The 12,139-nt window shown below is 37.5% G+C and overlaps 1 protein-coding gene across 2 annotated transcripts in view; it reads left to right on the top strand.

Moving 5' to 3' along the window:
* pappab (pregnancy-associated plasma protein A, pappalysin 1b) overlaps positions 1–12,139 on the top strand; it is a 140,638-nt gene that overhangs the window by 88,210 nt on the left and 40,289 nt on the right. The window contains exons 17-19 of one of the 2 annotated variants that reach the window (XM_056236508.1): positions 4,474–4,666; positions 5,058–5,205; positions 6,093–6,208. In XM_056236508.1, coding sequence (XP_056092483.1) covers positions 4,474–4,666; positions 5,058–5,205; positions 6,093–6,208 — 457 coding nt within the window. Of the gene's footprint in view, positions 1–4,473; positions 4,694–5,057; positions 5,206–6,092; positions 6,209–12,139 lie in introns of both variants that reach the window. The other variant, XM_056236503.1, reaches the window with a different exon arrangement.

Genomic DNA, 12,139 nt, shown 5'->3' with positions numbered 1-12,139 from the left:
GAAAAGATTTGGGTTTGGGGAATTTTTTTCTAAATGGATTGAGATACTTTACAGACGTCCGCGTGTTCGTCTGTCATTGTTATATTTACCATACAATAAAGGTGGTCTCCAATTTCCTAACTTACAGTGGTATTATTGGGCAGCACAATTGCGATCTACTTTATACTATTTTTCTTCTGAAGCCTCCACCATCATGGCTGGACATTGAATCTTTCTTTATAAAGTCAAAATTACCACTTAATCTTTATCTTTATCCGACAAATATCAAAACTCTCAGAAAAGGCAAAGATATTATATCTCATAACCCTATTCTCATTGATACAATTAAAGTCTGGTGCGATGTGCATAATTATTTAGGCCAGTCAAATACTTTATCATGTTTTTTTTACCCCAATATGGGGTAATGAGAGTTTCAAACCAGCTACATCAGATCCAGGATTTAAGCTATGGTATGATAAAGGGCTACAAAAAATTGAGGATTTTTATAAAGGAAATGACTTAATGTCTTTTGCGGAGATTGTAGCGAAGTTTGATATTCCCAAAAAACATTTATTTAAATTCCTTCAGTTTAGGAGCTATGTTTCTTCCTACCAAGGTACAAAGCTTACAATACCTACTAAGTATTCTTTTGAGATTTTACTATCAAAGTCTTCCAATCTAAAGGCTTAATATCAGGGGCGTCATGCAAGCCAAAATTCTGGGGGGGCACAATCTGAGACGTTGCAATTGTTTTCTGACGGGTGATATGGATCATGTTAGGAGGGGTCAGGGGGGTTTCTCCCCCTGAATTTTTTTTAATTCTGGCTGCGAAACATACTATTTCAATGCAGTTTGGGAGGGACAGAAATACCTTAACGGAGCTAGCAGCAACCCTCCTCTATCTGAGGACTAAGTTAAAGTATGTGTATCTGTGCATTATAAGATGTTTTGAAGGCCAAAAAAACTGGATACAAACAGCTTTAAAACCATGTCACGCAGCTGATTATTTTTCTCTCCTCATCTCCATCACACTTTTTCTCTTTGTTTTTCTCTTGCCCTGTCTCTTCCCCTCCTAAAGTTGAACTTTGACTGATAGGCTTTCCATTTTTGTCTGTCAGTGAAGAAAGTAAACATAGGGTCAACTGATAGGTTGATTTATGAATCATTTTCTCAGACGAGTTACTGAAAGCTACTAGGAAAGCTAGGTAGCCTAACTAAGTTTATTAAATTCATTCACAGTACATATTCATTATTGATCTTATACCTAATACAGGGCCGTAGACAGGGCTTTATAATCAAAGAGGTCCTAAATTTGAGGTGGGTAGGGGGTTCAAATTTTTATTTCTCTGATATGTGCATTTCAAGACGTTTGAAGGCCAAAAAAAGGATAAGAAATAGCCTTAAAACCATGTCAGCGGACAGTAGATTATTTGTCAATACCTGCTCTCACTTCTTATCCATCACTCTTTATTTTTCTCTCAGTCTCCTGATCTTGCCTTCCCCTCCTAAAGCTGAGCTTTTTTAATTTACTTAAGGCTACAAATTGTACTATATTAATTCTCAATATGTATACATTCATTATTAATCTTGTGCCTGACAAGGAAAACGGCTTTTCCCCTCACAATGACAGTAAACTAATTATTAGCCATTACGAGTCACGTTACATAGGCCTATTTTCAGTTCAAAATGGCGAAATTAGACAAAAGTATATTCGTGTGCCTGATTATTTTCGTCATTCGTTTAACATTTATGAACTAAAAAAACTGTCAAATATGAAATGTTTACTTTAGCAACTTACATCTCGCACTTGACTGTACACTGACTGAAGCGTCGAGTGAGTCTAAAATTCGCGCTAAGCTTCTGTGAGCATAAAGCCCGCCTCCTTTGATTTCATTGGCCATCTCAAATATTCTGACATTGACGAGCAGTGACAGACCAATGAGGCTCAGATGAACACACACGCGCGCACACACACACCCTGTCCTGTGTCCTCTGTTTCTGACGTGCGCTCTGCTCGGCGCCGCTGCGGATTGAAGATGAACAACGTGCTGAATCTGATTATAACAAGTAATTTAAAAAAAATTATCAGGGAGGAAAAATCTGAGGGGGCACGTGCCCCCTCACTTTGAATGGGCATGACGCCACTGCTTAATATCGATGTTTTATAAATTGTTAGAGTCATGCTCTAAAGAATCTTCAGAATCCAAATTGGTCCTCTGGAGAGAAGATTTAAAAATGAACTATTCCTTAGATATATGGGAAAATATATGTATGACTGCTCATTCGCAAACTATTAACAGTAATCTCAAATTAATACAGCACAACTGGATTATGAGAACGTATTTTACTCCAGTTAGGTTAAATAAAATTAATCAGAATTTTCCAGACACATGCATTAAATGCTCAACTGATAAAGGCACACTGTTGCACTGCATGTGGAATTGTCCTAAGGTACAGGAGTTTTGGAAAGAGGTAATTTTACTAATTTCTCAGATGGTAACTGTCAATCTCCCAATGAGACCAGAAATTTTTATTTTGAGGATTGATAATATGGTACATTGTAGTAGCACTCGTAGGTTCATTGACATATGTATACTTCAAGCAAAGCATTTAATAGCTATGTATTGGAAGAAAGTGGAAAAGCCACCTATTGTACAGTGGATCAATAATATGTCCTTTTGTTTGTCAATGGAAAAGATTACATATATTTTGAAAGGTAAATTGTCTTTTTTTAAGACAATTTGGAAAGCCTTTATATCCTTTATTTCAAATTCTGATTTTAGTAATATAATGAATGAGCTAGAAAGAGGTAAGATAACTTGATTCTCAACCTATTTTCACTCGCATGTTATTACTACTAAATCATTAGTCATTTAATCATTTACTATTTTTACTAAATTACCCCCAAGATGTCATATGTATCTCTTGTATGCATGATTATTACCAACTCTTCTTAAGGTGTAGCTATCCTAATTGATCTGTGCCTGTTTTTTTTTTGTTTTTTTTTATCTTTTTTTTTGTTTTCCATTTTCTTTTATTTTTTAATGTATATTTAATTTTTTATTATTACGTAAAAGAGATCTAACTTTTTAATGTATGATATTGTTGTATTATACTGGCATAAGTTGTATCTCAAAAAATAGAGTATTAAAAAAAAAAACTAATGTTAACAAATATAACCTTATTGTTAAATTTGACCATTAACTTCATTGCATTGCAGATTTAGTTAATCATGTTGTGGCAATTGACTACTCAGGGCTGTATCAATTGTTTGAAAGCTTGGATAAATTTGTAGCCATACCCTGTTGGTCAATTACTCACATAGCCACGTGTAGCCAGATATTAGACTATAGTCATAAATCTGGTCCACTTTAAATGTCAAATTCAGATTATTCTAGCCAAAAACAACCCATTTAGACAGGAAGCGAGTGTGTAATCAACGTGTAAAGAAACCAACCATAGTTAGTTTGTTTTTTACATGGCATTTTACTCAGAAAAATTAGTGACTTTATGATGAGAATTTCTGTCCGTTCAAAAGTAATAAATACCAAATATTTAATTCAGAAAAGAGTGCAACATACAGTCATTATATATTTTACTTTGGATATTTATGGCCTGCGACACTATATAGGACAAGATGTTTGGAAGATGGATGGAAGGATGCATGGATGGATGGATGGATGGATATTTACTTGGTCAAACAAAACAACTATATTCCTGGACAGACTGATAAAATCCTGTGGACCATGACTTCCACTAGTGGAAAGGCAGCCAATCAGATTTGAGCTTGTCATGTGTGTAATTTTGCTTGTCTAAATACTTGCCAGTTTTATGTGCAATATTCATCAGACGGTCAATGAACAGACTGTGGGTGGTCCATGAACCTTTCATTCTGAGAACAGTCAATTATTAAAAGCTGTTTTATGGCTGGAATACGCTACAACAGGGTTCCTCAAATCCGGTCAAGGAGGGCCACTACCCTGCAGAGTTTAGCTCAAACCCTCAAACTCACCTACCAGCAATTTTCTAGTGACCCTGAAGAACTTGATTGGCTTGCCTAGGTGAGTTTGATCAGGGTTGGAGCTAAACTCTGCAGTGCATTGGCCTTCCAGGGCAATATTTGAGGAAACCTGCACTACGAATTTTAAAACACTAGGGCTTGGTTTCACAGACATGGCTTAGATTAAGTTAAGATTGGACCTTAGTTCAATTAGGACATCACAGTAGCTTTTATTAACGTGCCTTGGGGGGGGGGGGGGGGGGGGGGACATTATTGGTGTGCATCTTGAGACAAAACAATACCACTGACATATTTTAAGATATATGCCAGTCCAAGTTGCTTTCAGTTAAAACAGCTCAAACATGCATTTTAGTCTGGAACTAGGCATCATACACAAAAGTCTTGTAGTGTATTCCAGCTTTTACACTTTCAAAAAAATATGGCGCAGAATTCTGCTGAATCTATGCATCTTTGTGTTAATGAATGTGTCGCAGGTCAGTGCCTGTGACTTACCACAGACGTGCGTTTAAGCGGCAGTGTACGGAGGATGGAACCTGGCAGTCGGGTGAGTGTGTGGCAGTCACATGTGAGCCACCTCCTCCCATTTTCCACGGTACCTACAAGTGCACAAACGGCTTTCAGTTCAACAGCGACTGCTGGATCGACTGCAACAGGGCTAACCACACGGTGAGACAGCACAGCCGCTGCAAGCAGGTCTGTCGTGCTCTCTCTCTCTTCTCCTCGTTTTCTCTTCTCTTCCGTCGACGTCTCAGTCCATCCCCTCCCATTACTGGCACTTTCCATTCATCATGCGCACCCTATCAATCACTTTTAAGCATTGCAATATTTCTGTGTCGTCCCTCTGGCTGTTCATCAGCAGCATGACTGGTAGACTGACAGATATTACATTTGCTTTGTTTCATTCGTCAGTTTCACAGCTTCTAATACTTGGACAAACAGAACCGTAAGGTCATGCCTATCTTTGGCCTTCACCCTTTCATGAAACCACATATGTTTGTTGTGATGGTTAGTAAGCTTCCTTTATGATGATTAATAGAAATGTTGGTCTTTGCTGCAGGGTCTTTCCACCAATGTAATCCGATGCAGAAAGGACGGGAATTGGACCGGCTCCTTCCGTCTCTGCCCCAACCTGACAGGCCAGTGTTCCCTCCCGCAGAATCTCAGCCCAAATATCGTTCTCAGCTGCAAGGATGGACATGCCATAGGTCTCTGCCTTTCTGCTTTTCACTTCTTAGGCCCAAAACATACATTGCACACACGTATGCACTGCATTCTCAAAATTGCCACAAGGGCCACTGAAACTACAACATGTTTTTAATTGGATTTTGATTGATTTCATATGCATTTCACATTCTCTTGTCTCTGAATCAGAAAATAATATATTTAAACCCGTCTGTCACATAGGAGAGCTGATTTTTGTAATAACTTAGCTTTGACTAAATATAAATTTAATGTAAAATAGTCTTTTTGGGGCAGTATTATGTAACCATAACATAAACTGCATTCTCATATAGTAAATTTCATCATTCAGGTCAGCTACTGTCTTGAGTTTATAGAGAATCTGAGCAAGTTATGTCCGCATATTTGTAGCTATCTATACAGCACTGTTCAAAAGTTTGGGGTCAGTAAGATTTTTTTTGTGAAATTAATACTTTTATTCAGCAAGGGCCCATTAAAATTATCAAAAGTGACAGTAAAGACATTTATAATGTTACAAAAGATTTCTGTGCATCTCTGTATGTAAAATGTTTCACGGTTTTCCCAAAAATATTAAGCAGCACAACTGTTTTCAGCATCAATAACAATAAGACATGTTTCTTGAACACCAAATCAGCCTATTAGAATGATTTCTGAAGGATCATGTGACACTGAAGACATGAGTAATAGCTGCTGAAAATTCAGCGTTGCCATCACAGAAATAAATTACATTTTAAAATATATTAAATTGGAAGACAGTTGTTTTAAATTGTAATATTTATAATATACTGTATTTTTCATTGAAAGGGTGGTGTACCTGAATAAAATGGGATAGACATTTGAAGAATTTGAAGGTCTGTTTTGATAAATAACACCTCTTTGTGATGCCCAACAGGAAAGGAGTGTGAGGTGACCTGCAGCGCTGAAATTAACCGTGTGGTCCTCTTGGCCAGCAACATGAGCGTTGCAGCTGTGATCAAAGACCACTGGTGGAACCCACCCGAAGTTAAGGTGAGAGCACAGACGTTGTAAGATTTGGGTGGGCTCACTTTACTTAACTATTATAAATGTTTTGTCTTCTTAGTTTTATCTCAGATTTCAAACTTTGCCATATTTTTGATTAATGTTACACTGAATATGATTGGTAAATGTTTGAGACCTGGTCATAATAGAAGCTGAAGCTTCAAACATGTCTGTAATTCAGTAACATTATTTAACACCATGCAGTGCGGTTTAACACACGATTATAACGTACCTTCTCAGAAATAATCCGCTGTGTGAAAGGTCAGTGCAGGGTTGTAACTAACACTAAAAGTAGTCAAAATAAACACCTTAAGATGTAAGCATACCAGCGTAGTCGGCAGTTGTTACTTAAAGCTTTGAGATTAATGCTCAGATTGATCATTAACAACAAAAATGGGGATGATAAATGCTGTTATAAAATCCAATGCATCATTATGTTTACCTAACTGAAATAGACTGGACCACACACACATGCTCATTTACAGTGGTGACATTTGCCCTTTTGCCTGTGCCTCAGAAAGGGGGTATTCCAGAAAGCAGGGCTAATTTATAATATAAACCCTGAGCTCTCAGTCGATTAACCCAAATCTTTCTTACTTTATCGGTTATCAGTTCCAAAAACATGGCGGGGAGTAAGTTCAGTCAACTCAGTGTTCACAGTGAACACACAAAACATTCTCAACAGAGTGCCATATCCAGAAATCACCATATTTCTCCCTTCTTCTTCTTTGGTTTAATGGTGTAGAGTTGTGACGTTCGCGAACGAACCGATTCTTTTGAACGGCTCATAAACATGAACGATGGGAGCCGAGTCGCGGCTGGAGGGGAACCGTTCTTTCTGTCGTTCTTTTTTCATGCGTGTTTCACACAGATGCACACAAATTAGCTCCTCAGTTATAGGGGAAGGGGCGCACCCAGCGCAGGGGTGCTACTGCCTAACAGCATGATGATAGTTGTGCACGCGCTTGCATCCTTTACGTGAGTACTCCAGTGGGAAAAAACCCTACGTGCTGTCATTGGGTAGGAGCAGAGCCAATGACTTATGCCGTCACATGGTTACTCCAGTTAAAAAAAAAAAAAAAAAAACCACTAAAGTAACACTAAGTTCCTTTGTAAATAAATACAAAGGAACTGCTTTGTATTTATTTACATTGCATTTTGTGTTCATGTTATTGTATCTACAGTATATATTTACAACTTTAAATAGTTTTTGTTTTTTATCAAAAAGTTCTTGTGGTATTGTATGAATAACATAAGTCAACATAGCTTTACACATACACATACTTTGTACTAAAGGTAAATCCAAAATAGTGATATCACTTTCTAAGCAGAGGGATGTTGTGCAACCCTATGGAATATAGTCCACACATGACAAATGAGGTAATAATCAATATTTCAGAATAATTCAAACTCAGATATTGGTGTGTGATATCTGAGTTTTAATTAATTGACTACAAATCTCACCTCATCATTCCTCCCAGTGATTATTTCCAGGATAAACTGAGATTCCCCCAAGCTGGCTTCTTTAAACTGACTAAATATTTAAAAAGAGCCAAAAGAGCCGTTCTTTTGAACGGCTCTTTGAAAGGAACGGATCGCAAAGATCCGGATCTCCTCAAAGAGCCATAAATCCCATCTCTATAATGGTGATTTACATTCTTAGTGCATATCGCCACCTACTGGGTGGCTGTGCAATAATTTTTTAATCTTTTAATTTTTATTTCAGTGAACATTAATTATATTGTTTGTTTGATTCTAAATATATAAATAATGTATAAAAACGAAAGATTAATGTAAATAAAAGATTTAATTAATTCTTTGCAGTATGATAATGGCTTTTTAGCCATTTTCCTACCACATTTGTTGTATTGCATGTGTATTTTTTATCATAGAAAATCATTATATAGAAAATGTCCCACTGCAAAAAAAAGGCCCTTTTCAATGCAGATCCACATTGTATGAAATAAAATCAAATTATAGTCAAATAAAATAAACAGTGCTTTATGCTTTAATAGTGATTTATTATTTATTATGGTGAATTGACTTGTACCTGAACTTTAACGGGACTCAACCCTCTTTTTAGTTGTTATATAGTATCTCAGTCTACATTACATTCACACTGGTGTTTTAGGAAGCCGAACAATTAGAATATAATAATATAAAAGTTTCCATAGGTTTTGTAACCGAAGGTTGCATGTTACCTGATTTCTGTTGCCTGACCCGCATAACCTGATTTCTTGAATACAGCATGACTGGAGGGAGGAGGAAGAAAGGAAAGATGGAGATTTTGCTCCAAAGCAAATAATTGTCAGACTCACAAACAAATATCCCGTCTGTACAATAACAGCATGACCATGTGACTGCATTTATGTGTTTGGACATCGCTAATACTCGGGCACTTCCCCTCAGGAAGCTTTTGTCACAAAATATGTAGTAGAGACAAACAAAAGCTTTAGACAGTAATAACGCATATTTCCTTTACTGATTTCCTGAGAGCATCACAGACTAGACCTGGAGTAAACAATGAGTATGATGAACAGGCAAACCAAATGTTATTCTCCACACCTTAAACTGTGGTCAGTACTGGTGACCAAAAAATGCTTAACCTTTACAACATGGTGACTGTTTAAACCATTGTCATAGTCCAGATGGCCGTGGGTTGTAACGTTTGAATGGGCAGGGGCGTAGCAGCCATTATAAAAGTGGGGGGGACAAAATTGTGTGGTGATGTGACCCAAAGGTCAGTCCTTCCAGAAAAATGCGGAGTTTTTTTGTGATTGTTGCGGGCAAAAATCCTTGATTATGCGGCGATGGAATATGCAGGATATTTGCAATTTTATGTGATGAAATTGCGGGAACTTGCAAAAACTGCGGTTTGATGAAAAAGAGAGAAAAAGTGATTCCCCAACACCCTGTTCGCACTAGGCTACTACCTTAATGTAAAGAGCTATTTCTTATTACTTCCTATGATAAGCAAACATACTACATCACAGAAAGTGCTGGAATATTTAATCTTGTTTTATTTCAGACCTTAATAAACACATGGCTCAAACTTACAAAACATTGATGAGTCAAACAAGTTCTGTAGCTTTACAAAAGGAATATGCTACAACTTCTGTAAAAATGAATAAATAAAATATGAAAAAAATGTTTCATGTTTTACAGTTTTGTTTTTTCAATGATGTTCATGTCGCGTAATTACGTCACTTCATAACGTTCCCATGGCAACAGGGGGAAACGGCTGCTCTCGTGTGAAGCAAACGCAACATTTTTCAACTTTCTGCTAAGATATATGTGACTTTTTTTGCAACAAAAATGCGGGGATTATGAAATCATACAAGCCCCGCATATTTTGCGTGGAAATCGGCAATTTATACGGCAAAAGTGCGGCGTATTTGAAAAAATGCCCCCGCATAAATATGCAGACTTTGGCTGATTATTGAATCATGCGATCGCATAATCGCGTTTTTCTGGAGGGACTGAAAGGTGATGTTCATAATAATAAATTCTAGATGGAATAGCAATTGGCATTTTACAGCACCCTAGTGCCAATTTTGGGAACATGCCAGTTTACAGCACCTATTTTTGTGAAATCATACTCGAAATAAAAAAATATTGCAGGACTTGGGACTTTCAGACAACTGTGGACATCTATACTTTATTTTTATGAAATAAAGATATTTTATGATATTTACAATATTTCAGTTAAACTACACTTGAACAATAACTTTTATCTTACTAACAGTTGGGCCAAAAAAAGTGTTCAATGAGTACATAACAGATTACATCATAGCCTACAGTAATTTTATACAACAGACATTTTATAAAAATATATCAATAAAACCTAAATCAATGTATTCGGTTTTGGACATCAATTTAACATTGACATTAGATGTTGAATTTACATTGAATTTTGGTCACCCGACGTCGCAACCAAAATTTAACCAAATATCAACGTCTTATGACGTTGTGTGCCTGCTGGGAATAATCTGTTATGCCTCATTTAACAGACGCTTTTATCCAAAGCAACAAGTAGGAGAGCATTTAACACACACTCGGCACAATCCGGCGCGACGTGACGAGGTCCATACGGGTTCTGTTGTCTTACACTTCTTACAGCGTTACAGTAGGTTAAATCATAATAAGGAAACTTTACCTGTGATTCATGTCATCGCGACATACTGTAATAGTGTGTGTTTGAAAAAAAATGATGTAGTCCTCTGCTTTTTTTTCTGGGGTGCATTAGACGGCCAAGCAGCAAAGCGAAACAAACACGAAAATTCGCAAGAGCAACAACAGATTTGAAGCTCATGGCAGACGCGCCCAATAGATGCTTCGCGCTGTGATTGGCTGAATGTTAGCTCACTCAAGTCTAAGTAACAAATCAGAGAACACGGGCGGAAATATTGGCGCTGAGTAAAAAAAATGCGGGGGACAGAATCACCTGTTTCTAAAAGTGGGGGGGACGTGTCCCCCCCGTCCCCCCCGGTTGCTACGCCCCTGTGAATGGGTCTTTTCTTTCACCAACACTTGCTCTCACAGTCCTCCGAGTCTGTACGATGAGAAAGAAGTGATTTTATCTCAACAGTAAGGTCTTTGCTTTGTGTCCTACTGACAGACGGCGACCACAAAACAGCTTGCGACTCGTTGAAACTCATGGAAAGAGTAAAAAGTGTGGCTTATTTTTCTATATCTTTGTGGAAACTAGTGATTTCATATGACAGTATATCAATAGCTGCGGCTAGGGTCACAGAGGCCAGACAGGTCTCAAGGAATATCCATTTCCACGTTTACCATGTCATTCATTTATACATGGACTACTGAATGACATTTTTGGGTGACGTCATGCCCGCCAGTGGTTATGAGGTTGTCTGGATTATTCATTCCATATTTGCATTTCCTCCTCTGTACTATAGTGGACGTTCTTTGGTGTGGTCATGCTTTTCATTCTTTTTCGATGTGGTCTGTGCCATGTGGTTCTTTACTTGATTGTTTAAGCTGTAGTGGAGCTTTAGGAAGCACAAACAAATTTACCACCAATTTACCACTATAGCTTCCTCCAGGCCTAATCCTCCACATTATAGGTTTTCTTGAGGATAAATCAGCCGTGCAGGGGGATTGACCCGACAAGGTCTTTTGAGTTTATTCATGGAATTTGATGGAGATCAATTATTTCCATCAATTTTAATATATTTTTTATGAGACTTGGAATAAAATCCTGCTGTATGTACACATCTCGTCCTCCTAACAACACCGCAAAAAAACTCATGGCAAAGTTCTTTTTCATTCTTCACTTAGGCGTAAAAAGAAGTTTGAATTACCTCAGCAGCTGTATGAATAAATATGCGTTTAATATAATATAATATGCATTTAGATGAATATGTTAATGTGTGCTGCTTTCCTCTTAAAAACAAAATAATCACACCACAGAAATGCGTTTCTGTGTTAAGAAAGTTAAGAAAGTACCGGATCATGGAGCTCTGCAATTTGCCACTCCAGTCAAGTTGTCACGTTTATTTATTTAGCACTTTATTATACAATAGGTTGCTTTAATGCAAGCAGCTTTACAGTATTAAACATGTCAGCGTTCCAGTGTGTTAATGTTTTTATTTGCGTCTGACCTTGACAGACTGAACAGAAGAAATTAACCTTAGAAGTTTTCCACGTCAAAGAAGGTGGAGCCTCAGAACACACCTACCTATAGCGTAATTGCCACGGACCAATGGTACTTCAAAGGTGTTTGAAGTGGAAATGTTGCTTTGGCAAGCGGTTTGAACTCCAAACGAACTGAGATTTGGCCCGATTTTGTTTGAAATGACGTCACACCAAATTTGCTCTTCGATTTCACTTTATGTATATCGGGGTGCAAGCTTGAGAGCCATCAGGAAATGTTGCCTTGACCATATAGAACAGAAAATA

Source organism: Rhinichthys klamathensis, unplaced genomic scaffold (assembly GCF_029890125.1).
Source record: "Rhinichthys klamathensis goyatoka isolate OS25496 unplaced genomic scaffold, OSU_Roscu_1.1 h1tg000019l_1, whole genome shotgun sequence".
Lineage (NCBI taxonomy): Eukaryota > Metazoa > Chordata > Actinopteri > Cypriniformes > Leuciscidae > Rhinichthys > Rhinichthys klamathensis.
Note: the sequence above shows the minus strand (reverse complement) of the source record. Positions and strands in the feature narration are given on the sequence as shown.